Source organism: Hyaena hyaena, unplaced genomic scaffold (genome assembly GCF_003009895.1).
Source record: "Hyaena hyaena isolate Hyena2069 unplaced genomic scaffold, ASM300989v1 scaffold_1760, whole genome shotgun sequence".
Taxonomy (NCBI): Eukaryota; Metazoa; Chordata; class Mammalia; order Carnivora; family Hyaenidae; genus Hyaena; species Hyaena hyaena.
Genome location: NW_024082397.1, coordinates 39,363 through 63,641, shown reverse-complemented (window position 1 = coordinate 63,641; position 24,279 = coordinate 39,363). Strand labels below are relative to the sequence as shown.

The 24,279-nt window shown below is 35.6% G+C and overlaps 1 protein-coding gene across 6 annotated transcripts in view; it reads right to left on the bottom strand.

The window, feature by feature from the left end:
• Window positions 1–24,279, bottom strand: part of KIF20B (kinesin family member 20B) — an 85,033-nt gene that overhangs the window by 25,763 nt on the left and 34,991 nt on the right. For all 6 annotated transcript variants that reach the window (XM_039224739.1, XM_039224741.1, XM_039224738.1 and 3 more), the window contains exons 19-23: window positions 20,841–20,994; window positions 15,916–17,149; window positions 15,434–15,572; window positions 7,907–8,026; window positions 5,916–5,976 (exon numbers count right to left, since the gene is read on the bottom strand). In XM_039224739.1, the coding sequence (XP_039080670.1) occupies window positions 5,916–5,976; window positions 7,907–8,026; window positions 15,434–15,572; window positions 15,916–17,149; window positions 20,841–20,994 (1,708 nt within the window). The remainder of the gene's footprint in view (window positions 1–5,915; window positions 5,977–7,906; window positions 8,027–15,433; window positions 15,573–15,915; window positions 17,150–20,840; window positions 20,995–24,279) is intronic.

Here is a 24,279-nt window from a genome sequence, read left to right as displayed (position 1 = left end):
TGGGTTCGAGCCCCGCGTCGGGCTCTGTGCTGACTGCCAGCTCGGAGCCTGGAGCCTGTTTCAGTCTGTGACTCCCTCTCTCTCTGACCCTCCCCTGCTCATGCTGTCTCTCTCTCTCTCGTAGAAATAAATAAAACATTTAAAAAAAAAAAAAAAAAAAGACAAAAATGTCCATGCTCACCATTTCTATTCAACACTGTTCTGGAGGTTTTAGCCAGAGCATTTAAACAAGAACAAGAAATAAAAGTCAAAAAGAATGAAAACAAAGAAGTAAAACTACCTTTATTTGCAGATGACGTGATACTGTACATAAGAAGAAAGAGAGGGAGAAAGAAAACCATATTAGAGTTCATAAAGTAGTTCAGCAAGTTTACAAGATACAAGATAAATATAATTAAATCTATTGTATTTCTACATATTAGGAACTAATAATCCAAAAAATAGTATTAAGGAAACCCATTTTCCTTTTTAAAATTTCTTTTATTTATTTCTGAGAAAGAGAGAGAGAGCATGAGCAGGGGAGGGTCAGAGAGAGAGGAAGATACAGAATCTGAAACAGGCTCCAGGCTCTGAGCTGACTGTCAGCATAGAGGCTGACGTAGGGCTCAAACCCACAAACCATGAGATCATGACCTGAGCCAAAGTCGGATCCTTAACCAACTGAGCCACCCAGGTGCCCCAACAATTCCATTTTTAATAGCATTACAAAGAATAGTTAGAAACAAATTAACAAAAGATGTGCAAAATGTATACACTAAAAAGTAAAAAATATTACTGAAAGGAATTATATAAGGCCTAGCTAAATGAAAAGATGTTCCATGTTCATGATTAATACTATTTGGCTGGCAATTTCCCCAAACAGATCCCTAGATATAACACAATCTCCATTAAAATTCTAGCTGGCTTGTTTGCAGAAAATGACAAGCTGATCCTAAAATTCACATACAAATGCAATGAACCCAAAATAGCCAAAACAACGTTGTGAAAGAACTAAACTGGGAGAATCCACACTTCTCAATTTCAGAACTTACTATAAAACTACAATAACTATACAGTGTGGTAATGGCATTGAAAGTCCAGAAATAAACCCTTACATTTGTGATCAACTGATTTTCAACAAAGGTGCAGAGATGATGCAGTTTGGGAAAGACACTCTTCAAAAATTGGTGCTGGGACAACTGAATCTCTGTATGTAAAATTAAGTTAGACACCCCTACCTTACACCATATATAAAATTATTCTCAAGTAGATTAACTCAAAATGAATCAAAGATCTATATATTAAGAGCTAAAATTTTAAAACTCTTAGAAGAAAACATAGATGACTTTGGATTAAGCAAGTTTCTTGAACATGACACCTAAAACATAATCAGTCAAAACAGATAAACTGACCTTTTCCAAAACTTTTATGCATCAAAGGACACAATCAAGGAGTGAAAAACAACCCACAGAATGGGAGAAAACACTTGCAAGTCTAACTGATAACTCATGTATCCAGAATATATAAAGAAGTCTTACAACTCCATAATAAGAAGACAACCCAAATGAAACATGGGCAAAGGACTTCAATTTATTCCAAGATTAAGTGGCCTGTGGCACAAGACAAGATTCTCAATACCAATTAGTCATCAGGGAAATGCAAATCAAAACCACAATGACATAATACTTTATACCTACCTGCATGTTAGGTTAATCCTCCCCACAAACTTCATGTCCACCTACAATGAATATGATCTTATTTGCAAATAGGGCATTTGCAGATATAATTAAGAATAAGGCAAACTAGATTGGAGTGGGCCCTAAATCCATATGACTGGTCTTCTTTTAAGAAGAGAGCAATTTGGACAGAGATACATGGGGAGAAGACACCAATACAGACACACCCAAAAGAAAGATGGCCCATGTTAAAACAGAGACAGATTAAAGTTATGCCTCCATAAGCCAATGAATACAAAGGACTGCTATCAAGCATTAGAAATCAGAAGAGACAAGGAAAGATCCTTCCCCAGAACCTTCAAAAGAAGCAAATCCCTAACAATACCTTTACTTCAGATTTCCTGCTTTCAGGGCAATGAGATAAGAAACTTCCATTGTCTTAAGCACCGAGTTTGTGGTCCTTTCTTACAGCAGCCTGAGGAAGCTAATATAGAGAGCTATAAATTTTTAAATGAAAAATAACAAGTGCTGGCAACAATGTGGAGACATTAGAGCTTTCATTCCCTACTGGTAGGCATGTAAAATGGGAGAGCCACTGCGGGGAAAATTTAATAGTTCCTCAGAAAGTTAATCACAGAGCTATCATATGACCCAGTAGTTCCACTACTGGATATATATCCCCAAGAGAACTGAAAACGTATGTCTACCCAAACATTTATACACAGTCATAAAAGCCAAAAAGTAAAAATAATCCAAATGTCCATCAACTGAAACATAAATAAAGTGTGGTGTATTATGATGGAATATTATTCACCCATAAAAAGGAATTAAGTACTGATACATGCTACAGTATGGATGAAACTTGAAAACATTATGCTAAGTGAAAGAAGTTAAACACAAAAGGCCATATATTGTATTCATCCATTTATATAAAATGTCTGCAACAGGCAAAGCCAGAGACAGAAAGTATATTAGTAGTCGACAGGGACTGAGGAGTGACAGCTAATGGGCACGAGGTTTCTTTTTTGGCAGACGAAAATGTTCTGGAATTAGATAATGATAACAATTGTACAATGTACACTTTAAAAGGTAATTATTATGTATTATAGCTCGATTTTTTAAAAAACAGAATTTTATACTAAGATAGCTAAGTAAATGGCATTCAGTGTTTAAATGGACATATAGAAGCCAAGCTGAAAATGTACTTTTTTGTTTGTTGGGGAATGTCTCATGCACAGCTGAAATCACCGGAATGAATGGACTCTCAAGTGAGAAAACAAAAAGAACAAAGAAGATGAGGCCTTCTTTCGGAAAGCTGCCCTAGTGGCTGAGGCTTACTCTGAGAGACGGGCAGTAACTGGTACAGAACAGATCACAACAGCAGAGACCAGTCTCACAAGGGAGGCAGCTACATATCACCATTTTACTTAGAAAACAATACTCTCACACACAATAAATGCTACATAAAAAATGAAAAGGAGGAAAAGGAAGAGAGTGGACAATTACGTAAAAATAACATAAAGGACAAAGGAAAGGAGGGATTGCAAAAAGCTAATAGATTTGAAAATATGTAGGTTACAAATGACTTTGTAGCAAGTTTCAAGAGCATGGGGAAGATGGAAATCAGTTAAAATGGACCTCTGCCACAGTTCTCAATACTGTGCAAAGAGAGGAAAAATTAAAATATGATAGAAACTATATCCTGGTCCAAGGGCATGCATTTTCAGAATAGCTAAGATCTGTTCACATTTACCAACAATAACAAAGTAGCCAAAGTAAAGAAAACCCCTAAAAACATAATGGAAATAAGAAATGTTAAGGGACAAAAGCCTAGAAGGCAGGCAGGAGAAAACATGGCAGTGTGCAATATATAGAGTATATTTATGCACATCACACTCAAGTTATCAATCCTAGTTAATCCCACAAATGTCCAAGTCATCTAAACAAATAATAATCTGGTTGACCTACCCCTTCTTTTTAGTTGGCCAAATACAAATAGCATGAATTAGTGAAAAGAATCTGAAACTTAGGAGTGAAACAGGCCACAGCACTTCTTACTCAACATGTCTCCAGGGGCAAGGGAAACGAAAGCAAAAAAGAGCTATTGGGATCTCATCAAAATAAAAAGCTTCTACACTCTGCAGGAAACAATTAGTAAGACTAAAAGGACTCCCTCTCTCTATCTACCCTTTCCCTGCTCATGCTCTGTCTCTGTCTCTCAAAATTAAATAAACATTAAAAAAAAAATTTTTTTTTAAAAGGGGGGGACGCCTGGGTGGCTCAGTCAGTTGAACGTCCAACTTCACCTCAGGTCATGATCACACACTCTTGTGAGTTTGAGCTCTGCGTCAGGCTCCGTGCAGACAGCTTGGAGCCTGGAGCCTGCTTCAGATTCTGTGTCTCCCTCTCTCTCTCTCTCTGCCCCTCCTCGGCTCATGCTGTCTGTCTCTCAAAAATAAATAAACATTAAAAAAATAAAGAAATGTTAAAAAAAATTTTTATAAAAAAACAAACACTAAAACGCAACTGACAGAATGGGAGGAGATATCTGCAAATGACATATCAGATAAAGGATTAGTATCCAAAATCTACAGAGCAGTTACCAAACTCAACACCCAAAAGACAAATCATCCTGTGAAGACATGGGCAAAAGACATGAATAGACACTTCTCCGAAGACGACATCCAGATGGCCAACTGACATGTGAAAAAATGCTCAACATCACTCATCATCCCAGAAATCCAAATCAAAACCACAATGAAATACCACCTCACACCTGTCAGAATGGCTAACATTAACAACTCAGGCAATAACAGATTTGGTGAGGACGTGGAGAAAGGATCTATTTTGCACTGCTGGTGGGAATGCAAACTGGTGCAGCCACTCTGGAAGACAATTTGGAGGTTCCACAAAAAACTAAAAATAGAACTACCCTATGACCCAGCAATTGTACTCCAAGGGACACAGGTGTGCTATTTCAAAGGGACACATGTACCCCCATGTTTATAGCAGCACTACCGACAATAATTAAAGTAGGGAAAGAGCCCAAATGTCCATCGATGGATGAATGGATATATACAATGGAGTATTACTGGGCAATCAAAAAGAATGAAATCTTGCCATTTGCAACTATGTGCATGGAACTAGAGGATATTATGCTAAGCAAAATTACAGAAAGCAAATATCATATGACTTCACTGATATGAGGACTTGAAGATACAAAACAGATGAATATAAAGGGAAGGGAAACAAAAATAATATAAAAACAGGGAGGAGGAAAAACATAAGAGACTCTTAAATATAGAGAACAGAGGGTTGCTGGAGGGATTGTGGGGGGCTAAATGGGTAAGGGGCTTAAGGAATCTATTCCTGAAGTCATCATTCCACCATGGATGGAAATTATAAAAAATAAACTATAGAAAAAAAATGAAAAAAAAAAAAAAAGTAAAGCAGACCTATGTTCAAATCCCAGCTCTACTACCCACACAACTAAGAGATTGAGAGGAGTGAGGGGGAGGAGAGTAATGTACATAATATTATGAATAGAAAGATGTATTATCTACAAAGGTAATTTTAGATTTCAAATTTAAAAATAAAATTTGTTTAAAAATAAGCATAATTCAGCACCTAAGATTTGAAGCTAAAGTATTTAATAGTTTTTAAAACCTTAAAAAATATTTTAATTTTAAAGATGCTTTACTTGACACATATTCTTAAATGATTTTTGCTAGAAATCTATTCCATTCATTGTGACCTATATAACTGACTGACTTTATTTTCAGAAAACACTGGCCATTATCTAGAAATCAATATTTTTTTAATTGAGTATTTTTTAATGTTTTATTTTTCTAAGAATATATTTTATGCTGACAAGTTACTCATTAGGATCAATTCTTTTCCGGGGCGCCTGAGTGGCTTGGCTGGTTAAGCATCCGACTCTTAATTTTGCCTCAGGTCATGAACTCAGGGTATCGTGAATTCAAGCCCTACATCAGGCTCTGCACTGACAGCACGGAGCCTGCTTGGGATTCTCTCTCCCTGTCTCTCTCTCTCTCTCCCTCTCTCTCTCTCTGTGTCCCTCTCTCACTTGTACCCCCTCTCTCTCTCAAAACAAATAAATAAACTTAAAAAAAATCAATGCCTTTCTCTTTTGATAAAGTTACATCTTATGTTGACCTTACCTTACAATTTTCAAAGGAAAATGCTAAATCAATTGTTATGCAGTTATTTTAGTACTAGATATAGAGATTTGTTCCTGACCTTTGCACACTCTCTCATACTGTTGTATAGCTTCTTTCACATTCTGATTATTTAACTGCTCCTGCAAAATGAAACAACATGAATTAAATGCAAATGTAACTAAAATATACAGCAGTATTTAATAGTGAGATTTAAAAATAGGGTTCAATGTTAGGTTTGAAATCTCTCTCCTACAAGGCTGACTACTAATCTCTAACTTCCAAGTTTTTTCCCCTTGGAGAAAAGGGCAGGGTAAGAGTAGTGATTAAAAAAAAAAAAAAAACAAAACTTGATACCTTTAATCTACCTCAAAGTTACTGCCCAGTCATTTTATTTACTCCATATTTTATGCTACCAGGTTTCTCTTACACACCACAAAAAGCAGAAATGAGGATATGGAGGCTCATTATATATTTAACATACGAGGAACAAGTAAAACCTTAAAAAAAAAGTTCCCTATCAATAAACTTAAAGGTGCTGAAAAAATAGGGTCCTCCATACCCTCTATGTAGAAAGTAGCTAGAAAGTTTGAAAAAAATAATAGGAGCCACAAAGGCAAGAGTAAATTATGGATGCTGGAAATCTTCCAATTCTAGTTTTAACCTGTCTGGTAATTCAACCTTCATTCCCTATCTCATTCAGTGTCAACACTATCTTCTTACTTTGTAAATTTTACAATGAATCATTACAGAACTTGGAAATTTCTGAATCCTATTATGAAAGTACAGACTGCTTTATTAGGATTACATTCAATTAAAAATTAAATCATGTGTTGGGGCGCCTGGGTGGCTTAGTCAGTTGAGCGTCTGACTTCAGCTCAGGTTATCATCTCACCAAAGAGCCCCATGTAGGGCTCTGTGCTAACAGCTCAGGGCCCAGAGGCTGCTTCAGATTCTGTGTCTCCCTCTCTCTCTCTGCCTCTCCCCCGTTCATGCTCTATGTCTCTCTCTCAAGAAATAAATATTAAAATAATTTTAAATCATGTGCTTTTATCTGAATATTCACTGGTTTGCTTCATTTAAAAGCAACCATGCAAAGACTACCACAAATCCATTCTTTTTATTGTTGCCCAATCCACTTAATTGATGTCAAGCAAAATAAAATCCCTTATAAAGGGATTTTGCTTTTTAAGTGTCCTTTTGAAAAATAATTTTTATAAGAACTTGAGCTTCATTTTCCTTTTTACTTTTTATTTTGAAATGATTTCAGATTTATAAAAGAGTTCCAAAGATAGAAGAGATTTTCTATATAACCTCCACTTAGCTTCCCCTAATGTTACTCTTACATTACCAAAGTACATTTATTTAAAAATTGCAAAACAATGGACAGAAAAATGAGGAGTTGAGTCTCCATTCTCTATTATTTAAAATATGGAACAAATCATCTTTGTATGAAAAAAGAAATTAGCACTGGTGCAATAATATTAATTAACAGTACAGACTTTATTTGGATTTCACCAGTTTCTCCAGTGATGTCCTTTTTCTCTTCAGGGATCCCATCCAGGATCCAAGACTGCATTTAGTAATCATTTTCCCTTAGTCTCCTCTAATCGATGAGAATTCCTTGGTAATCTTTTTCTTTAATGACCTCGACACTTTTTACAGGTCAGGTATTTTGCAGAACATCCTCAGTTTGGGTTTGTCTGGTGTTTTCTCATAATTAGACTGAGATTATGGGTTTGGGGGTAAAATACCACATTTGATGGCTTCCAGTCCTATCAAATCAGGAAGCACATGGTATCAACATGACTTACTCCTGGTGATGCTATTCTTAAACACCTGGTTAAGGTGGTATCTGCCAGCTTTCTCTACTGTAAAGGTACTACTTTTTCTTTTCCATACTCTATTCATTAGAAGCAAATCACTATGGCCATATTTAAAGTAATTTAAAAATTTTTTAGATTCCAGAAATAGCCAAAAGAGAATTTGTTATAAAGAATAGATACACCTACGTAGACACTAAAATATACTAACAAAATCTACTTAAATTATTTTTAAAAACAAAACTATTACCTTGAGTTGCTGAATGGTTCGCTGTTTCATATCTATTTCCTGAGAACACTGGTTTTTCTTTTTCTCCAGTTCACTGATTTTCATTCTCAGCAATTTTTCCTCATTGCGCATTACAGATACCTACAAAGTAATGTTTGTAAAACAAATAAAATGTTTTTTATAATACTAACTGCTTTTTGTTGTTTAAAATTCATAGCCACTGGTTCAAAGATTCATATCCTTTAAAACCTATTAGAAAAATTACAGATTCTATCTAAGATGGGGATGAGAATGGAAAAGGTATATTGTAATTTGAGGTACACCTGAGAAGTCACTAAGGGAATTTAAGGAGCGAAGCTGCCATTGCTGGGTCTCAGATCCCAGTTGGGGATCTTTAATGAACTATGCCCCACTCCAGGACACAGGGGTATTTATACATTGATAATCTTTCTTACCGCAGTCAGGATTATCTAAATAGCTGCAGAGTTGGCCCTGTAGGTTATACGGAGCGGGGTGGGAGGGGTACATGTCACAGCCCCAAGGAGCTTGGAAACAGAGGACCAGAGGAAGAAGATATGGTCAGACGGAGGGCTGACATTATAAATGCCTATTTTTATTTTCTGTTTCAAAACAAAATATCCATGATTAGGTGAAGCAAATGAATCACATCTCAAAACTTTTATAGAAGGATAATTACAAATCTAAACAATACTCCTACAGATTAAAAATGAGTTGTCTCGGCAGTGCCTATGTGGCTCAGAAGGTTAAGCATCCGACTTGGGCTCAGGTCATGATCTCATGGTTTGTGGATTTGAGTCCCATGTTTGATTCTGTGCTGACAGCTGGGAACCTGGAGCCTGCTTTGGATTGTGTCTCCCTCTGTCTCTGCCCCTCCCCCACTCACACTCGTAGGCTCTCTCACTCTCTCTCTCTCTCTCAAAACTAAATAAACATAAAAAAATTTTTTTAGACAAGTTGTTTTGGCGCCTGCATGGTTCAGGCAGTTAAGCGTTCGACTTTTGCTGAGGTCATAATCTCTAGGTTGGTGAGTTTGAGCCTCATGTTGGGCTCTGTGCTGACAGCTCACAACCTGGAGCCTGCTTCAGATTCTGTGTCTCCTTCTCTCTGCCCCTCCCTTGCTCTCTCTCTTTCTCTCAGAAATAAACATTAAAAAAATTTTTTTAAATAAAAAAAAAAATTTACAGATTCTAACATACTATGATAGGGCTTCAAATTATAGAAAATGTCTTAATACACTAAAGGATAATGCACATGAAAAGATCACTTTCTTCTTATAATATTTTAAAAATTTCAAATTCTCAAAGTGCTCTAAAAAAGGATAAACATAGCACCTTGCCTCAATAAAATCATTATCACAGAAAAATCAGTAGAGATACTTTATGAGGAAAATACTGGCTCAGATTTCCAAGGTTTACTGAGTAATGGATCAGTAATACAAGAAATACTTTAAAAGCTAATAATGACCCACAGAGGATGAAAATGGAAAAGTTACAAGATCAGAAGTTATCTATGCAAGTGAAGGCCAACTGACTTTTGATGGTACTGGTAACCTAATCCTACAGTTCTCTACCAATCCTGGAGATCTCATAAAATGAAGGAAATAAACTGAAAAAGTACCCCTTCATAAAAAGCATGGAAATGCCGTAATATACTAATAGCTCCGAGTGGTTTCGTTTCAGGGAATTTTTATATTACTTCTTAGGCTTTCTGAATGTTCCAAATTTACTACACAATAGATACATATTACTTTTATAATCATACATTTATAATATATATTATGTTTATTTTGTTTAAAAATATGGGACTTAGAGTAATAAATACCATCCTTATCAATTTTACAGCCATAAACTGTCAGCCAACAATAAATAAAGAGTGTGTGTTGCACCAATATGCACATAAGGACCACCAGTTTCCATCCTGGCTCTACCATTTACTAGCTAAGTGAACTTGGACAAGTTAGATCTCTCAGTACATGTTTCCTTATCCATTAATGGAAGCTAAAAACAATGCCTACCCCTAATATGTCTGAGAATTAAATGAGATGTTATATATAAACTCAGGATAACTGACCCAGAGTAAGCTATTATTGCTGTTGTCATTATTATTATTTACATTGACACTACACATTATTTTGAAAAAGAAAAAATAGCCTTAATAACCATCATTAGGGTAACAGTGGTCATCTATACAATAAAGCATAAAAGGAGATACCCTTGTAAAGTGATGTGAAAAAAAAAAATCTCAAAAATAAGAGTTAAAAAGCAATATTTACATATAGGTGATTCCATTTATAAAAAATAAACACATACAGGTATATACAGTAATTACACATACTGTTAAATGCATACAAAAAAGATCTAAAACAACAAAGATGGACTGTCAAGACTGATCATATTTAAAAAGAAGAGAGAGGGGCACCTGGGTGGCTCAGTCAGTTAAGCATCTGACTTCAGCTCAGGTCATGATCTCGTGGTTTGTGGGTTCAAGCCCCACATCAGGCTCTGTGCTGACAGCTAGCTCAGAGCTTAGAGCCTGCTTCAGATTCTGTATCTCCCTCTCTCTCTGACCCTCCCCTGCTCATGCTGTCTCTCCCTCTCTCTCAGAAATAAATAAAACATTTAAAAAAATAATACTAAATAAAATAAATTTTAGAAAATAAAAGAGAAATGATTGAGGAGAAGGCTTTCACTTGTATCTTCATTTGTTAAAAAATATTTCCAAATAACATATACAATGAAGTTTTTAATTAGAAAAAGCTTTTATTTAATTGGAAAATGAACTATTATTTAAGTAACCAATTCCATGTGAATAGAAGTTAACTATACCATCCTTTAGAATGCTTACTGATAATCATGGTGCTCAGAAGTAGTATGTTAAAACCAGTAAGTGACATGCCTAGAAAGTAAAGAATCCAAAATTTCTGAGTGACAAACAAATCTTTTCCAAATTATACCACATTGCTTTTAGCCTACTGATCTAAGAATTTTCCTACTATCTAATTATAGTTCAGGTCATCTTTACTGTCTAACATTTCTAATCTAATTTACTACTAAAATATATGTCTCATAACTTGGAAACTTTCTGTATAAACATATATCAAACTACATAGGTTTATGCATTTTACCTATGGTGGTACAATTTGTATTTTCCTTCCATTAATTAAAAACTTTGTTATATTTCTCTTATTATAATGAATACATAAGATACTAATGAATGCAACAAATAGAGCTTTTAAAGAGTTACATATGCCATTACCTAAGTTAATCAAAATATATAATATTTTTATATATTTCCTTGCAGCCTATATTTTAAATGCAGATTGTTCACAAACTTTTAATCTTACCGCATACACTTGACCCTTGAACAATGCAGAGGTTAGGGATGCAGATCCCCTGTGCAGTCAAAAATTGACATATTACTTTTTAAATTTTTTTATGTTTATTTATTTTGAGAGAGTGAAAAAGAGCAAGCTGAGGAGAGTCAGAGAAAGAGAGGGAGAAGGAAATCCCAAGCAGGCTCCACACTTTCAGCGCAGAGCCTGATGCGGCGCTTGAACTCATGAACTATGAGATCATGGCCTGAGCCAAAACCAAGAGTGGGAGCCATCCAGGCACCCTAACATATTACTTTGGACTCCCCAAAAACCTGACCAGATGCTTTACCAATATCATAGTCAATGAACATATTTGTATGCTATATGTATCATATACTATATTCTTACAATAAAGTAAGCTAAAGAAGAGAAAAAGTAGACCTGCATAGCTCAAATCTGTCTGTTCAAGGTTTTACTGTATATAAAATTAGGTCCATCTTCTATTATTTAATACTATAACACAAGCATTTTCCATATCAAGAAAGCTTAGTTCTTAACATTGTCCTTAAATCAGAATCCTACTTAATATACTGATGATGAGTCTGAGAACTTTATAAATTACAAACTGTGCTGATGAAGCAATGAGAAATACAATTTACACATCTCTACAAATCACTATAAACGAAGCATGAGAACTTAGGCCAAACCTCCCAGGCATCACAGTGCTTAAGGAGCTGTCAGGGATAGAAGAGAACCACTATCCACAAAAACTGCAGAGGGAAACTGGGTCCATAGCAAGAGCTTCTCTCCCTCTTCCTTTCCTTTACTATACAGGCCCTAATAATCATGAAAGTTGTTGTTTATTTAATCAAAAAGTTCATACCCATTCTATTTTTCTCATTCATTTTTAATTTACATTACTACTGTCTTACTGCAGGCATTTTTTATGTTAAATAACAAATTGTTCCAGAACTTCAATTTCAAATGGTTTAGAATAAATGAACCAATCTTCTGTTGAAAAAAAACAAAAAACAAAAACTACTGGATGAAGACAAATAAATTTAATCTTTTTAAATGAACTGAAGAATTAGCAAAAAAAAAAAAAAAAAAGAAAGAAATAACAGAGATAAAAACTGAGTGAAAATAAGAATCACAGAAATAAGTGGAGCACCGATAGATGCTGGCTTTTGTTTTAAGTACATTTGAAGAATAAGGTGGTCTGGTTTTCAAAAGAATAGTAAAAAATAAAACTATTAAAAAAAAGAACTTCAGGCTCAGACAGTTAAGGTTCCGACTTTGGCTCAGGTCATGATCTCATGGTTCATGGGTTTGAGCCCGACATCAGTCTCTGTGCTGGCAGTTTGGAGCCTGCAGCCCGCTTTGGATTCTGTCTCTCTCTCTCTCTCTCTCTCTCTGCCCCTCCCCCACTTGCACCCTGGCTCCCAAAAATGAACATTAAAAAAAAGAAAAGATTTTAAATACAGAATTTCAATCATCAAGACAACAAACCAGAAGATATTTGTAACATATTTAAGCGACAAAGAATCAAGTATGAAGAAATCCTACACACTAATAAAAAAAAAAGTACAATTAAAAGAAAATATGAACAAATGATTTCAGAGTAGTAACCAGAATAACCAATAAAAATATGAATACGTGCTGCATTTCATTAGTAATCAGAGGAATGCAATTCCAAATGGCAATAATACCCCTTCACATCCTCTGATGCAACAATTCCACCCCTTGGAATAGAAACTCTCACATAAGTATACACACAGGCATGTATAAGAGAGGAATGCTGCTTCTAGAGCAAAAACAGAAAAAAACCCAAAACGGTCAAGAGGCAAATGGATAAATAAATAGTAGAAGGTCATACAAGGGTATATTATACAGCAGTCAAAGTGATTATTGCCAACTCAAGAATCTCAGGAATATGATGCAAAAAATAAAAGGTCTCAGAAAAATACAATATACTGTTTAGAGATAAAGAATAAATATGGTTTTGAATTATATTTTTAGAAGGAAAGAAACACAAAATGTTCAAGGTAATAACTTCTATGGAGGTAGGAAACAGAAGTAGGGATGGGGCTCACAAGCATTTGCTATATCAATTTCTTCAGACCATACATATTTAAGTATTCTTTTTAACTAATTCAAAGTAATAATAAAAAAAATTCTTTAGAACTGTTTCAGCTTTGGAGCATCTGGGTGGCTCAGTCAGTTGAGCGTCCAACTTCAGCTTAGGTCATGATCTCACAGTTCTTAAGTCCGAGCCCCACATCAGGCTTTGTGCTTATAGCTCAGCCTGAAGCCTGCCTTAGATTCTGTGTCTCGCTCTCTCTCTGACCCTCCCCTGTTCACACTCTGTCTCTGTCTCAAAAATAAACAAACATTTAAAAAATAATTTAAAGATTTTTTTTAAATTGTTTCAGCTTTTAGGGGCACCTGGCTGGCTCAGTTGGTAGAGCATGCAACTCTCAATCTCGGGGTTGTAAGTTCAAGCCCCACAATGGGTGTAGAGATTACTTAAAAATAAAAGCTTAAAATTTTTAAAAAAATTTATTTAAGAAAAACTTTCAACTTTTAGAAAACTCTAAGTACAAGACAAAATCAAGAAGTCATAAAAGAAAAATTAATAAATTTAAATACATGAAAATCAAAATTTGCTATAAGGCAAAAAAGAACCTTATCAAAAAAAACAGCAATGAGGGGAAGGGGTCTTCAATTCATATCTTTAGAAAGGCTAATTTCCTCAATATATAATAAGCTCCTATAAAGCAAAAATAATTGAAAAACAGAACAAAAATCAATAACCCAAATTAAAAAGCCAAAGATATGAATACACAGTTCATAGAAAAAATATAAACAGCTTTTAAACAAAAAGATGCTCACTCATAATTACAAAACTGCAAATAAAATTATTACCGTGAGATACATACTATTTACCTGTCAAATTAGTAAATATCAAACAGTATGATAAAATACTACTTTGTGGATTAGGGTGGGAAAAAAAGTCTTACTCTCATAATTACTCCTGGCTTACAAATTGGTATAAAGAGGGTAATAAGTATCAAAATTACAAATGTACAAACCAGTGAACCATAAATTCTACTTTTAGGAATTTATACACCACAGAATGACTTGTAAATGTTCAAATGACTTTGCTGCATAAGCTCAATCAGCAGAGGACAAAATTATCTGAACTGTCTAATATATAATACAGGACCAATTAACTAATGGCAAATATAGTTTGTACTGTAAAATAGTTCACTGGAGGGGTTTTTTCTTTTAATGTTTATTCATTTTTGAGAGAGAGAGACAGAGTGTGACAAAAGGAGAGAGAGAGAGAGAGGACACAGAATCTGAAGCAGGTTCCAGGCTCTGAGGTGCTAACACAGAGTCCGATACAGGGCTTGAACCCACGAACCGTGAGATCATGACCTGAGCCGAAGTTGGACACTCAACTCACTGAGCCACCCAGGTGCCCCTGGAGATTCTTGACATTATCCTGATAGAAGAAGACAGCCAAGATGCACTATTAAGTGAAAAAAACAAGATTCACAACATTGTCTATAGGATATTTTCTTTTTTTTTTTTTACAGAAAGAAAAGAAAGAAGGCTAGAAAGAGGAAAAAGTAAAGAGGAAGTAACAGGTATCATTTGATCCCTTGAAGAGAAACTTGATGGCTAGGTAGAAAGGAGTTTTTTCTCACTGTATATACTTTATGGATTTTGTACTTGCAATCAGTGATTGCATTTCCTATTTTAATATTAAACTGTAACAAACTTGTTACAACTATACGACTCACGAATATGATCTGCAAACACAAGTTTGATTTTTACTTTTGGGGGAACTAGAACTTGGCAGTGCTTAAAAGAAAAAAAATATCTAATCTTATATATAATCAGAATCAGCAATTCTATACATTACCCAGTGCTTATCATGATTAGTGAGCTCTTAATCCCCCTCACCTATTTCACCCATTCCCCCATCAGCCTCCCCCACATATTTTTCTTAATGTTGGACATTCTTCAGTTTAAGCTGGCTAAATTTTCTTTTGTGAAATAAGTGTTCTCATCATTTTAAGAAAAATTATGGAGTTGGCAAATGTTATGTTTAATTCTAAAATCTGTGTCTAAAAAGTGTGCTACATTATGAAAGGAAAACAATCTTTGTTATTTAAATTGGCCATACAACTTTTCAAATAACCTACCTCTTTCTGTACTTGCTCAATCTGTTTTTTTGCATCAGCCAATTTCTCTTTCAGCTCAGCATAGTCCTCTTCCTTCCTCTGAAGATCTACTTTCAGATTCTGGGTAAGAGCAGAGCTTGCAGAGAGCTCCTCTTTGAACCTAAAGAACACAAATCATTTTTCTATAGTGACACACCACTAAACATATAAGATCATACATGTAACTGGTAACAATCTACAAAATTCTGTATTTTCACAAACTTGGAATGTCCAAATGTGAATGAGTCCTTTACAGAGGATTTCATGTGATTTTATAAACAATTTTTGTATATAACTTTTGGTTCCAAAGGCTTATTTGAACAAAGTTCAAGTTCTTTACTCATCATACATGCTGTATTTTATTAGATTAAGTTATGCCCATCTACTATTTAAAAGCTACATAGGAAAATCAATAAAATAAAGGCTTTGCACATTTTAAAATATTTTAATAACATTTATCTTACTTTTCTGCTTTTTGCCAGTTGGTTTCATTTTCTTTTTCCTTTAACTGAAGTGAATGCTTTACATCTTGCAAATTATTTGTTAACTGTGTGATTTCTTCTTTCAACTTGATTTCCTTTTCACTTAAATCTTTGTTGTTTTTAATAGAATCCTGAAGATTTGCTTGAAATTGCTTCAGATTTCTCTCTAGCTTTGAGATGATAGATTCCTTTTCCACTATTTCTTGTTCTAACTTAGCTGAACGACTACATTCATCTTTTTGAGTTTCTAAGATTGCTTCAAGTTCCTTTATTTTCATCTTATAGCATGTAACATTTTGTGTCAGTTCTGAAAGTGCTCTCTTCCCTTCAACTACATGCTGTACTTGAATATCAAGAGAAATGTTTTTTTCTTGCAATTCTTGTTTCAGCTGCTGAATAAGATTTTCTTTTTCTTTTAGTAGGTCACCTTGATTTTTATTTTCTCTCTCCTCTGTTTTTAGTCTATTGTTTTCATCCATACAGCCTTTTAATTCTGCCTGTAATTTTTCCATCTGTTGTTCCAATTCTTGGATCTGATGACTTTTTTTGGAAGAGGCTTTAACAATCTCTTTACATTCTTCCCAGATGTCTTCAATAGTAGAGTGGAAAGAACTTTCCCTAGTAAGTTCTTGAATATGGTATTTGTTAACCTGCTTACTTAACAAATCATCATTATCTAAAAGGTGTAACTGTGTATTGGGTAAATTATCCTTTTGAGAGCCACTTGACAGATCCCTGAGACTGAGTAAATCTATGTTTGCGTTCTGTGAAACTGAATCAAGTGTTCGTAGTTCATCTATTTTTGCTTGCATTAATTTTATTTGTGAAACATTAGTTGTGATATTTTTTCTAGCAGCTTCTATCTCCTTTGACAATTTCTCAATCTTTTCCTCCTGTTCTTGATTTATACCTCTCTGCAATTGTAATTCAGAAATTGCATTATCATAATTTGACTGAATTTGTTGGACCTCTATATTTAAAGTAAAATTCTTTTTCTCAGAAAAAGAAAGTTCTTCATGCAAACTAATGATCTTTTTATTTAATTCTGCTTTTTCTTCCTTCTCATTTTTAAGTTCATTCTCAGCCATGAGTAGACATGTTTTCAGCTCATTATTTTCTTGTAAAATTCTAATGCCTTCCTCATCTTCTGAAACGATCTGCATTTCTTCACTTTTCTTTTCAGCTTCAGTAATAGTTGGACTTATGTGGATAGGTCCTTTAAAAATAAGAAAACTGTTATTAACCTGGCAAACCTTAATAAAACCAAAAAAATTACCCAATAGGCCAATATTAAAACATAAAATATGAAAGCAAACTTTTGATGAAAAACAGAAATAGGGCATTGAGTGAAAAAGAAAAAACAGGTTGCAAAACATGCAACCACATAAGCCCATTTATGTAAAATTATAGTTCCTTAAAATAATGCAGAAAGAGTTGGCAAAGGAAATACACTAGAATCAATGGTAGCTACCTGAGTAGGATTACCAGTTATTTCTATTCTTTTTATAACTTTCAATATTACCTAAATTTTCTACTACAAGTCTTTGTTATCATTATAACATGGGACAGAGGGAAGGAAATCACATAACAAGACACTTAAGGTAGACATCCCAAATCCTAAAGAACAATTTTAAAGTACAATTATATTACTGGATCCACTAAATTAATGACTTGAAAACTTAGTAACTTATTTTTCATATCTCAAATTAGGGGGGAAATGGTTGAAATTCTGAGAATACTGCCTTACCCTTCTTCGCTAGGTATATAACTGTCAATAAACTCCCTAACCCTAAGACCACTTCCTCAAATGTAAAGCAGAAGTAATAATATCACCTCTCTCAGTTTCCATAGTATACACACAAAAACAAGCCTTATCAGTAAGTTTCTATTTTTCAAATACAATCTGTATTTGTTTTCTTCACCCAATTGTCTAAATGCTCTTGGGTAACTGTGCATTCTCATTATGGAATCCCAAGATCTCTCTTCTTTAATAGAGACCAATATTAAAAGCCCACTAAATAAGGTTTTATTACCTATAACTCACTGTCTCCTCTGCCTCAGAGAGGGTGGGGAAAACATGGCATTACCCTTGCTGTATAACCTCACTATCTTAAAAGCTGCTAAGTTTATTTTTGAAGCTCTTCTTTTGTTTGTAGTTACATTTTCCCAATTTACTGCCTCAAGATTCTTTTTTTTTTAATGTTTTTTTTTTTTTTATTTATTTCTAGGAGAGAGAGAGACAGCGTGAGCAGGGGAGGGCCAGAGAGAGAGGGAGTCACAGACTGAAACAGGCTCCAGGCTCTGAGCTGGCAGTCAGCACAGAGCCCGACGCGGGGCCCGAACCCACGAACCGCGAGATCATGACCTAAGCGAAAGTCGGACGCTTAACCGACTAAGCCACCCAGGCGCCCCATACTGCCTCAAGATTCTTAATTTATTCTAAGGATTCCAGCTACTCTGGAATCTTAAAGATTTACCCTATTTTTACAAAAACTAGCCCACTTACTCTTATGAATTTTTTTTTTTTTAAATAATCTTCAACCAATACGTTATTCTTCTGTCAGAGTGTCTCCTAACATTTTACAAAGTTGTAGTAAGTCATCCCACAGTGGAATTATCCAGTCTTCTCCATGGTTCAGATTTCTGTTCTACTTCCCATTTCATGTAATTCTCTACTTGTGATGCTATATTTATACCTATGACTTCATCAGTGTAAATGCCTAATTAAGAAAACTAAATGAGGATAAGAGTCCTGGACTCTTTTTTTCATAACTTAGAAATGTTTTTTTTAAAAAAAGAATCCTCTTGCCCTTTAAAAAGGCAAGTTATAAAATTGTCTGAACCCTTCATGAGGAGAGATGGGATCTAAGCAAGTTTAAAATGAGAATAATCAGAAATTCACAACTCACAAATAGATCCTATCTGTCCTAAGTCGAGAAATTTGAGTCACGCATACCATATGGATATAGTCCCTAAACCCTCAAGTGAATACAGAAAGCTTATTAAAATTTTTGTGATCAAATAATGTTGTTCTTTAATTTTACTATATTTCATGACTGGGATAATTACATAAGGTAAATCAAACTAATTTGTTTTGTACCTGATTTTTTTTCAGATATTCATACTATTCTTTCAGAAAATTTTAAATGTTTTATATCAAAAGATTCATAGAACATATTCAGAACAGCCTTGTCAGGGAGAAATTAAAGTTTTAGTCAAGCAACCAAGATGGGAAAAACTCTTCACTGTCTATTGTTAACTTATAAAAACTAAACATAAACAATAAGAATGCTAATTCAATATTTGCACTATACTTAACATACACTTATACTGCTCACTATATTTTGTTATAACAGTTACAGTTTTGATTGAACAATCACAAGTAAGCAGGCTCTATCATGTCTCTGTTTTGCCTCCTTTATTGCTACCTGAAGGCTTATTTCCTAGGCTGTTTACATGGTTACCAGCTTCCCCGAAGTATAGACACAATGACCTCAAACAAGCAAATTCACTTTCATAGGAAAATTGCTTGGCATTCCTTTTTAAAAAGAGAAAACATGCAGCTTATGAAACACTATCAACCCCCTTATCCTATCCTAGGGGTTACAGGACTCACATATTTTATTCTAGAGATTTTAGTAGAAAGTAAAGGGGAAAGAGTGTGGTTTTATCTACGATTTTTATAGGATACCATATATAATCCCTGTAGTCTCTAATAACATAAAAAATTTGAGAAATGGCCAAAGTGGTTGTAAATTCAAGGAGAAAAAAATAAAATTATTTATGCCTAATAACAACAGTTCTTAAATACTCTTCTTCATGAATGGGTTACCTTTAAGATTAGTCCCACTGTGTGTATAACTTGCTCCTGGCCACTTCTACTTTCTAGTGACCTACTGATTCTACATTCTCAGCTACTCTATGGCACTGACCAAAGTGAAAGAGGAAGAGGAACAGTGTGCTATGGGAAATCATAGCAAGGTTATTCTCCCGGTAGCAAAGGCACCCCTCCTTCAGTGCATAACAGAAGGCATATGCTTATTAGTCTCGATCTATTAGCTCACATGAGCACTGCACATCCTATAAACCACATATCTAATGCTATATTATCCTCTACGGCATTTACTTTTGCAAACATTCACTTCACTGAGGTTCTTTGAGATGTTTATTATGTTGGTATACTACCCAATTGTTTCTATCTTTGACAACTCAGGAGACAGAGAGTAACTTATTTTACTAATGACAAAAGTAAGACTTAACTTACTCATTTTTCTCAAGGTGAAACAGCGAGGCAGGAAAGCTAAAGTTTATAAACCTTCTCTTAGAAAGCCCTTATGCCCTCCCTGTACTATACTACAAAAGTTTTCCCAAAATAATTATGAATCAGTAGAGACAACATAATAGTTGATATATTCTTCCACATAAATAGGGACATATACTATACAGTAAGCATACACCCACTTTTAAGTAATTCTATAGTAAATACAGTAACTCAAGCACATCTGTCTTTAGTACTATTCAGCTCAAAGTCTTGCTCTCAAATGTCCTTTATGGAAGGAATAAAGAATGCAAAGGGAGGAAACAATGTGGAGAGATTTTGGCATAAAAAGATACTATAATTATGAAAATAGACTACTTTTAAGAACAGAAGCAAAAAGAATCATAGGCATGCAGACGAGTGATAAAAACACAATTTCTAAAATTATTTTATCAAAATAAAAGACAGCTGTAAACACACACACCCATCCTCTAGGCAGTTTATAGCGTTAGCATAAAAATCAGCGGCATTTACATTTCCTCAGGTTTTTTCCTTAGATAAGTAAATTTCCTCCTATTTGCAACTTTGTCCATTACTAGTTTAGGAATTAACTTTCTTAAAGTCCTCTTACTGACAAATGAAGTAGTACCTTTCTTCACTGGTGGTTCATCTAGTTGAAGCTCATTTTCATTTAGTCTTTTTCTTCCCAAATCAGTTTTGGTTTTGTCATCCTTAAGCACTTGAACTGTCTCATTACAAGCCAATATATTGTTTATTATTAAAGAAGATGTACCAGCCTTGTCCTAAAATAGAGTAATTAAGATTATTCACAAACACAAAGCTACAATACATGTAAAAGCTATATAAATTATATTTCAGTAGTGTATCATAATTTTATTTTCAAATAAAAACATTTTCCAATTTATTTAAATCTCACCCTAAAATAACTGATGGCTCTGTCAAATGAGTGGTATTAACTAACTTGTACACTCACTAAGGAAAACAAAAACACTTATCTTGAAGTCAGTTAAGCATGTAATTTCATCCTGATACCTAAAAACAGAGTTCTCATTAGTGGGTTTAGAGACTTGCATGGGGCTAAATGGAGAACCCTAAAACACTCGCCCCTAAGTCACATTCCAAATGTGCTTTGAAAAGAAAAATACAAAAATACTACCACAAAACTGTTTTCTAGATAGCTGAACTTAAAATCTTGAGGTCCCCCTCTAGAAAGTCTATAAGTGTTTTGTTTTATAACCAAAGCCTCTCAGAGATAAGCAGCACTTTCTTATCTTTATCAACTCCCAGAAAAATAGTTTTGGCCTTAGCTTCTAGCCTAGGTATATTTAAAGATATACAGTCTACATACAGCTTTAAAACTGAGCTCCTAGTTTATCTAAATAAAAACTATTCAGATTTTTATTTTTTAAGACAAATACTATGCCTCCCTAAAAGGCTAGTGGAATAAAAAAAAAAGAATATACTGTTCTTCAATAAGAGGAAGGATGAAACTCAGCAGTTAAGACTATAAAGTAATCAAAGGTATGGTAAAGGCAGGGATTTTTTTTTTTTTTAATGTGGAAGATTACTTAAATCTCTACATGCTGGTAGCAATCCTTTGGAAAAATTGTATGAAAAAAACAAAATGCCATTTTATATAATAAAATCAAACATTTTATTCAGAAGATATAAATGAGATGCCTTTTTTAAATTACAAAGTAACGAGGGTTTTTTTTAAAGAAGTTTTTTTTTTTTGGTATCCCTAAAAATAGGAGGATGTCATGAAGAAAAACCTCCACACTTTTCACAATTAGTCCCCTGGTGTCATTGAGAAACAACAAAAGCCTGGAATAGACAGATCACACTGCTGACAGAGCCTGAGAGTTTTCAAACACTCCATAAGAGGTTCAAGTTGTCTCTTTCCTCACTACTATCAAAATGACCTGATCATTTTTTTCTCCTTCAAACTATACAACTTTACAAAAATATAAAAAATTTTAAAAATTTAAAAAAATAAATATATTATATATATATATATCCTCCACAACTCAGTACTGCATGGAGTCTTTCCTGCCCCTAGAGTATGCTTTTGGTTGGAAGGATAATCAAGAACCGACGTTCAAAATAAACTTTTTTTATCATTAGGAAGAGTCTGCTTTCAAGACAAGCTTTGAACAGTGACCTTAGATTAACAGTTTATCTGTTTTTTTTTGAAGGAGGCAATATGGCGGAGAAGTAGGGAGCTCCATGCATTTCACTTGCACCCATGTCTCAAACAGGCCTGAAGCCATAGGACACTAAGCCACAGGAGTTTGGGAAGAGAAAGAGACAGAGCACATTGGGAAGGCAACCTCATAAGTGTGTGAGTGCAAACTGGGGAAGATAAAAGTGGGCCAGTGGGCCGGGACCAGACACAGAGGGAGGGAAGGAGACCCCTCCTGGGGAGCCATGTTGAGTACAGGGGAAAAGAAAGAGTGGCTGAAAATGCTCATAGAACTGTCTCCGGAGAAGAGAAAAACAGCTCAGACGGAGAGTGTTCTTAGTTCTAGCTGGGGTGCTGACTTTAAATGGGTGCCCCAGGTCCCAGACGGAGCCAGGAGAAACTGCTCTGCTGGTCTCCGGGTTCCATCCCGGACAACTGGAGGGCAGCTGACCCCAGGATGCGCAGCCACTCCCCCAGCTGGACCACTGGGGGTAGGGAGGCGGCCCACCAGAGACTGCACCGCTGCCCTTCAGGCTCAACCCCCTGCATTGCGGAGGCAGCCAATCCCAGGCTGCCCCGCTGCTCCCCGCACTCCACCCCCAGTGGCGAGGAAGCGGGGACCTGCGGGACCTGCAGGATTCTGTTTCAGGCGGTATCAATAAAGTGCACAGACTGGGACCTGGAAACAAGGAGGAGCTTGGGACATAGAACACTGCCCACCTTGGCTGCACCAGCAGCAAAGCGATGTTGGACCCAAAAGAGTGATTTGCAGCGCCTGGTACGAGGAGGGACTGGGGCACCGCCATTTTTCTCCCCACAGCCACCAAGGCGGGGCCTCAGGGAGCAGCCAGCGGGACCCCAGTAGAAGCTAAGACCTGCCTACACCAAAAGACGCCCATCCCCACTAGAGAGCTGTTTTTATTTTTGTTTTTTTTTTTTACTGGAGCCCTGGGGCAAAATCAACATGGATCCACTGCCTTATTAATTCTAGATCAATTCTTTCTATTCAGATATATTCTCCCTTGTCTCATTCGTACCCCTCCCCTCTGCCGGACTGGGCACTCTGGTCAGTGTTTGCATAAACGGTCACATTTAATCCATTCTCTAGATGTACAGTCAACACCTCTACTGCTACCTTTCTGTCTCTCTTGGGAGTAATCAGACTATATAGTTTCTCTGAGTAACATTATCTTCATTTCTTTCTCCTCGCCTCTTGCCATCTTCTCCTCTTTGTCTCTCTGAATTAAGCCTCTTAGTCTCTCTGCCTGGTCATTTCTCTTCCAATTTCACTTCCTCCCTGCCCTGTCATTTCTCTCTTTGTATATGCTCTTCCATCAGCACTGCATACACCCGACTCTTTATTTGTAGCTGGGAATTCTGGTTTTGTGCTTTTAGACTGTCCGTTGTCTTTTTGGTTTTTTCTTTTGTTGTTTCTTTTCTTTTTAATTTTAATTATTTGCTTTTCCTCCTTCCTCTTTTTTTTCTTTCCTTCTTTTTCTTTTTCCTTTTTGGTTTGAGTGTTTGTTGGATTTGTCGGTGTGTTTGTGTGCCTTTGTTCCCTGTGTGTATGTTTTGTTTTTTTTTTTAATATTTTTATTTATTTCTAGGAAAGAGAGAGACAGCGTGAACAGGGGAGGGTCAGAGAGAGAGGGAGTCACAGACTGAAACAGGCTCCAGGCTCTGAGCTGGCAGTCAGCACAGAGCCCGACGCGGGGCCCGAACCCACGAACCGCCCCTGTTCCCTGTGTGTTTGTCTGTTTTCTTTTCCAAGGCTACCTCAAGAAACAAGCCAAAGTACACATGGTGGGGGCACCTGGGTGGCTTAGTCGGTTAAGCGTCCGACTTTCGCTTGGGTCATGATCTCGCGGTTCGTGGGTTCGAGCCC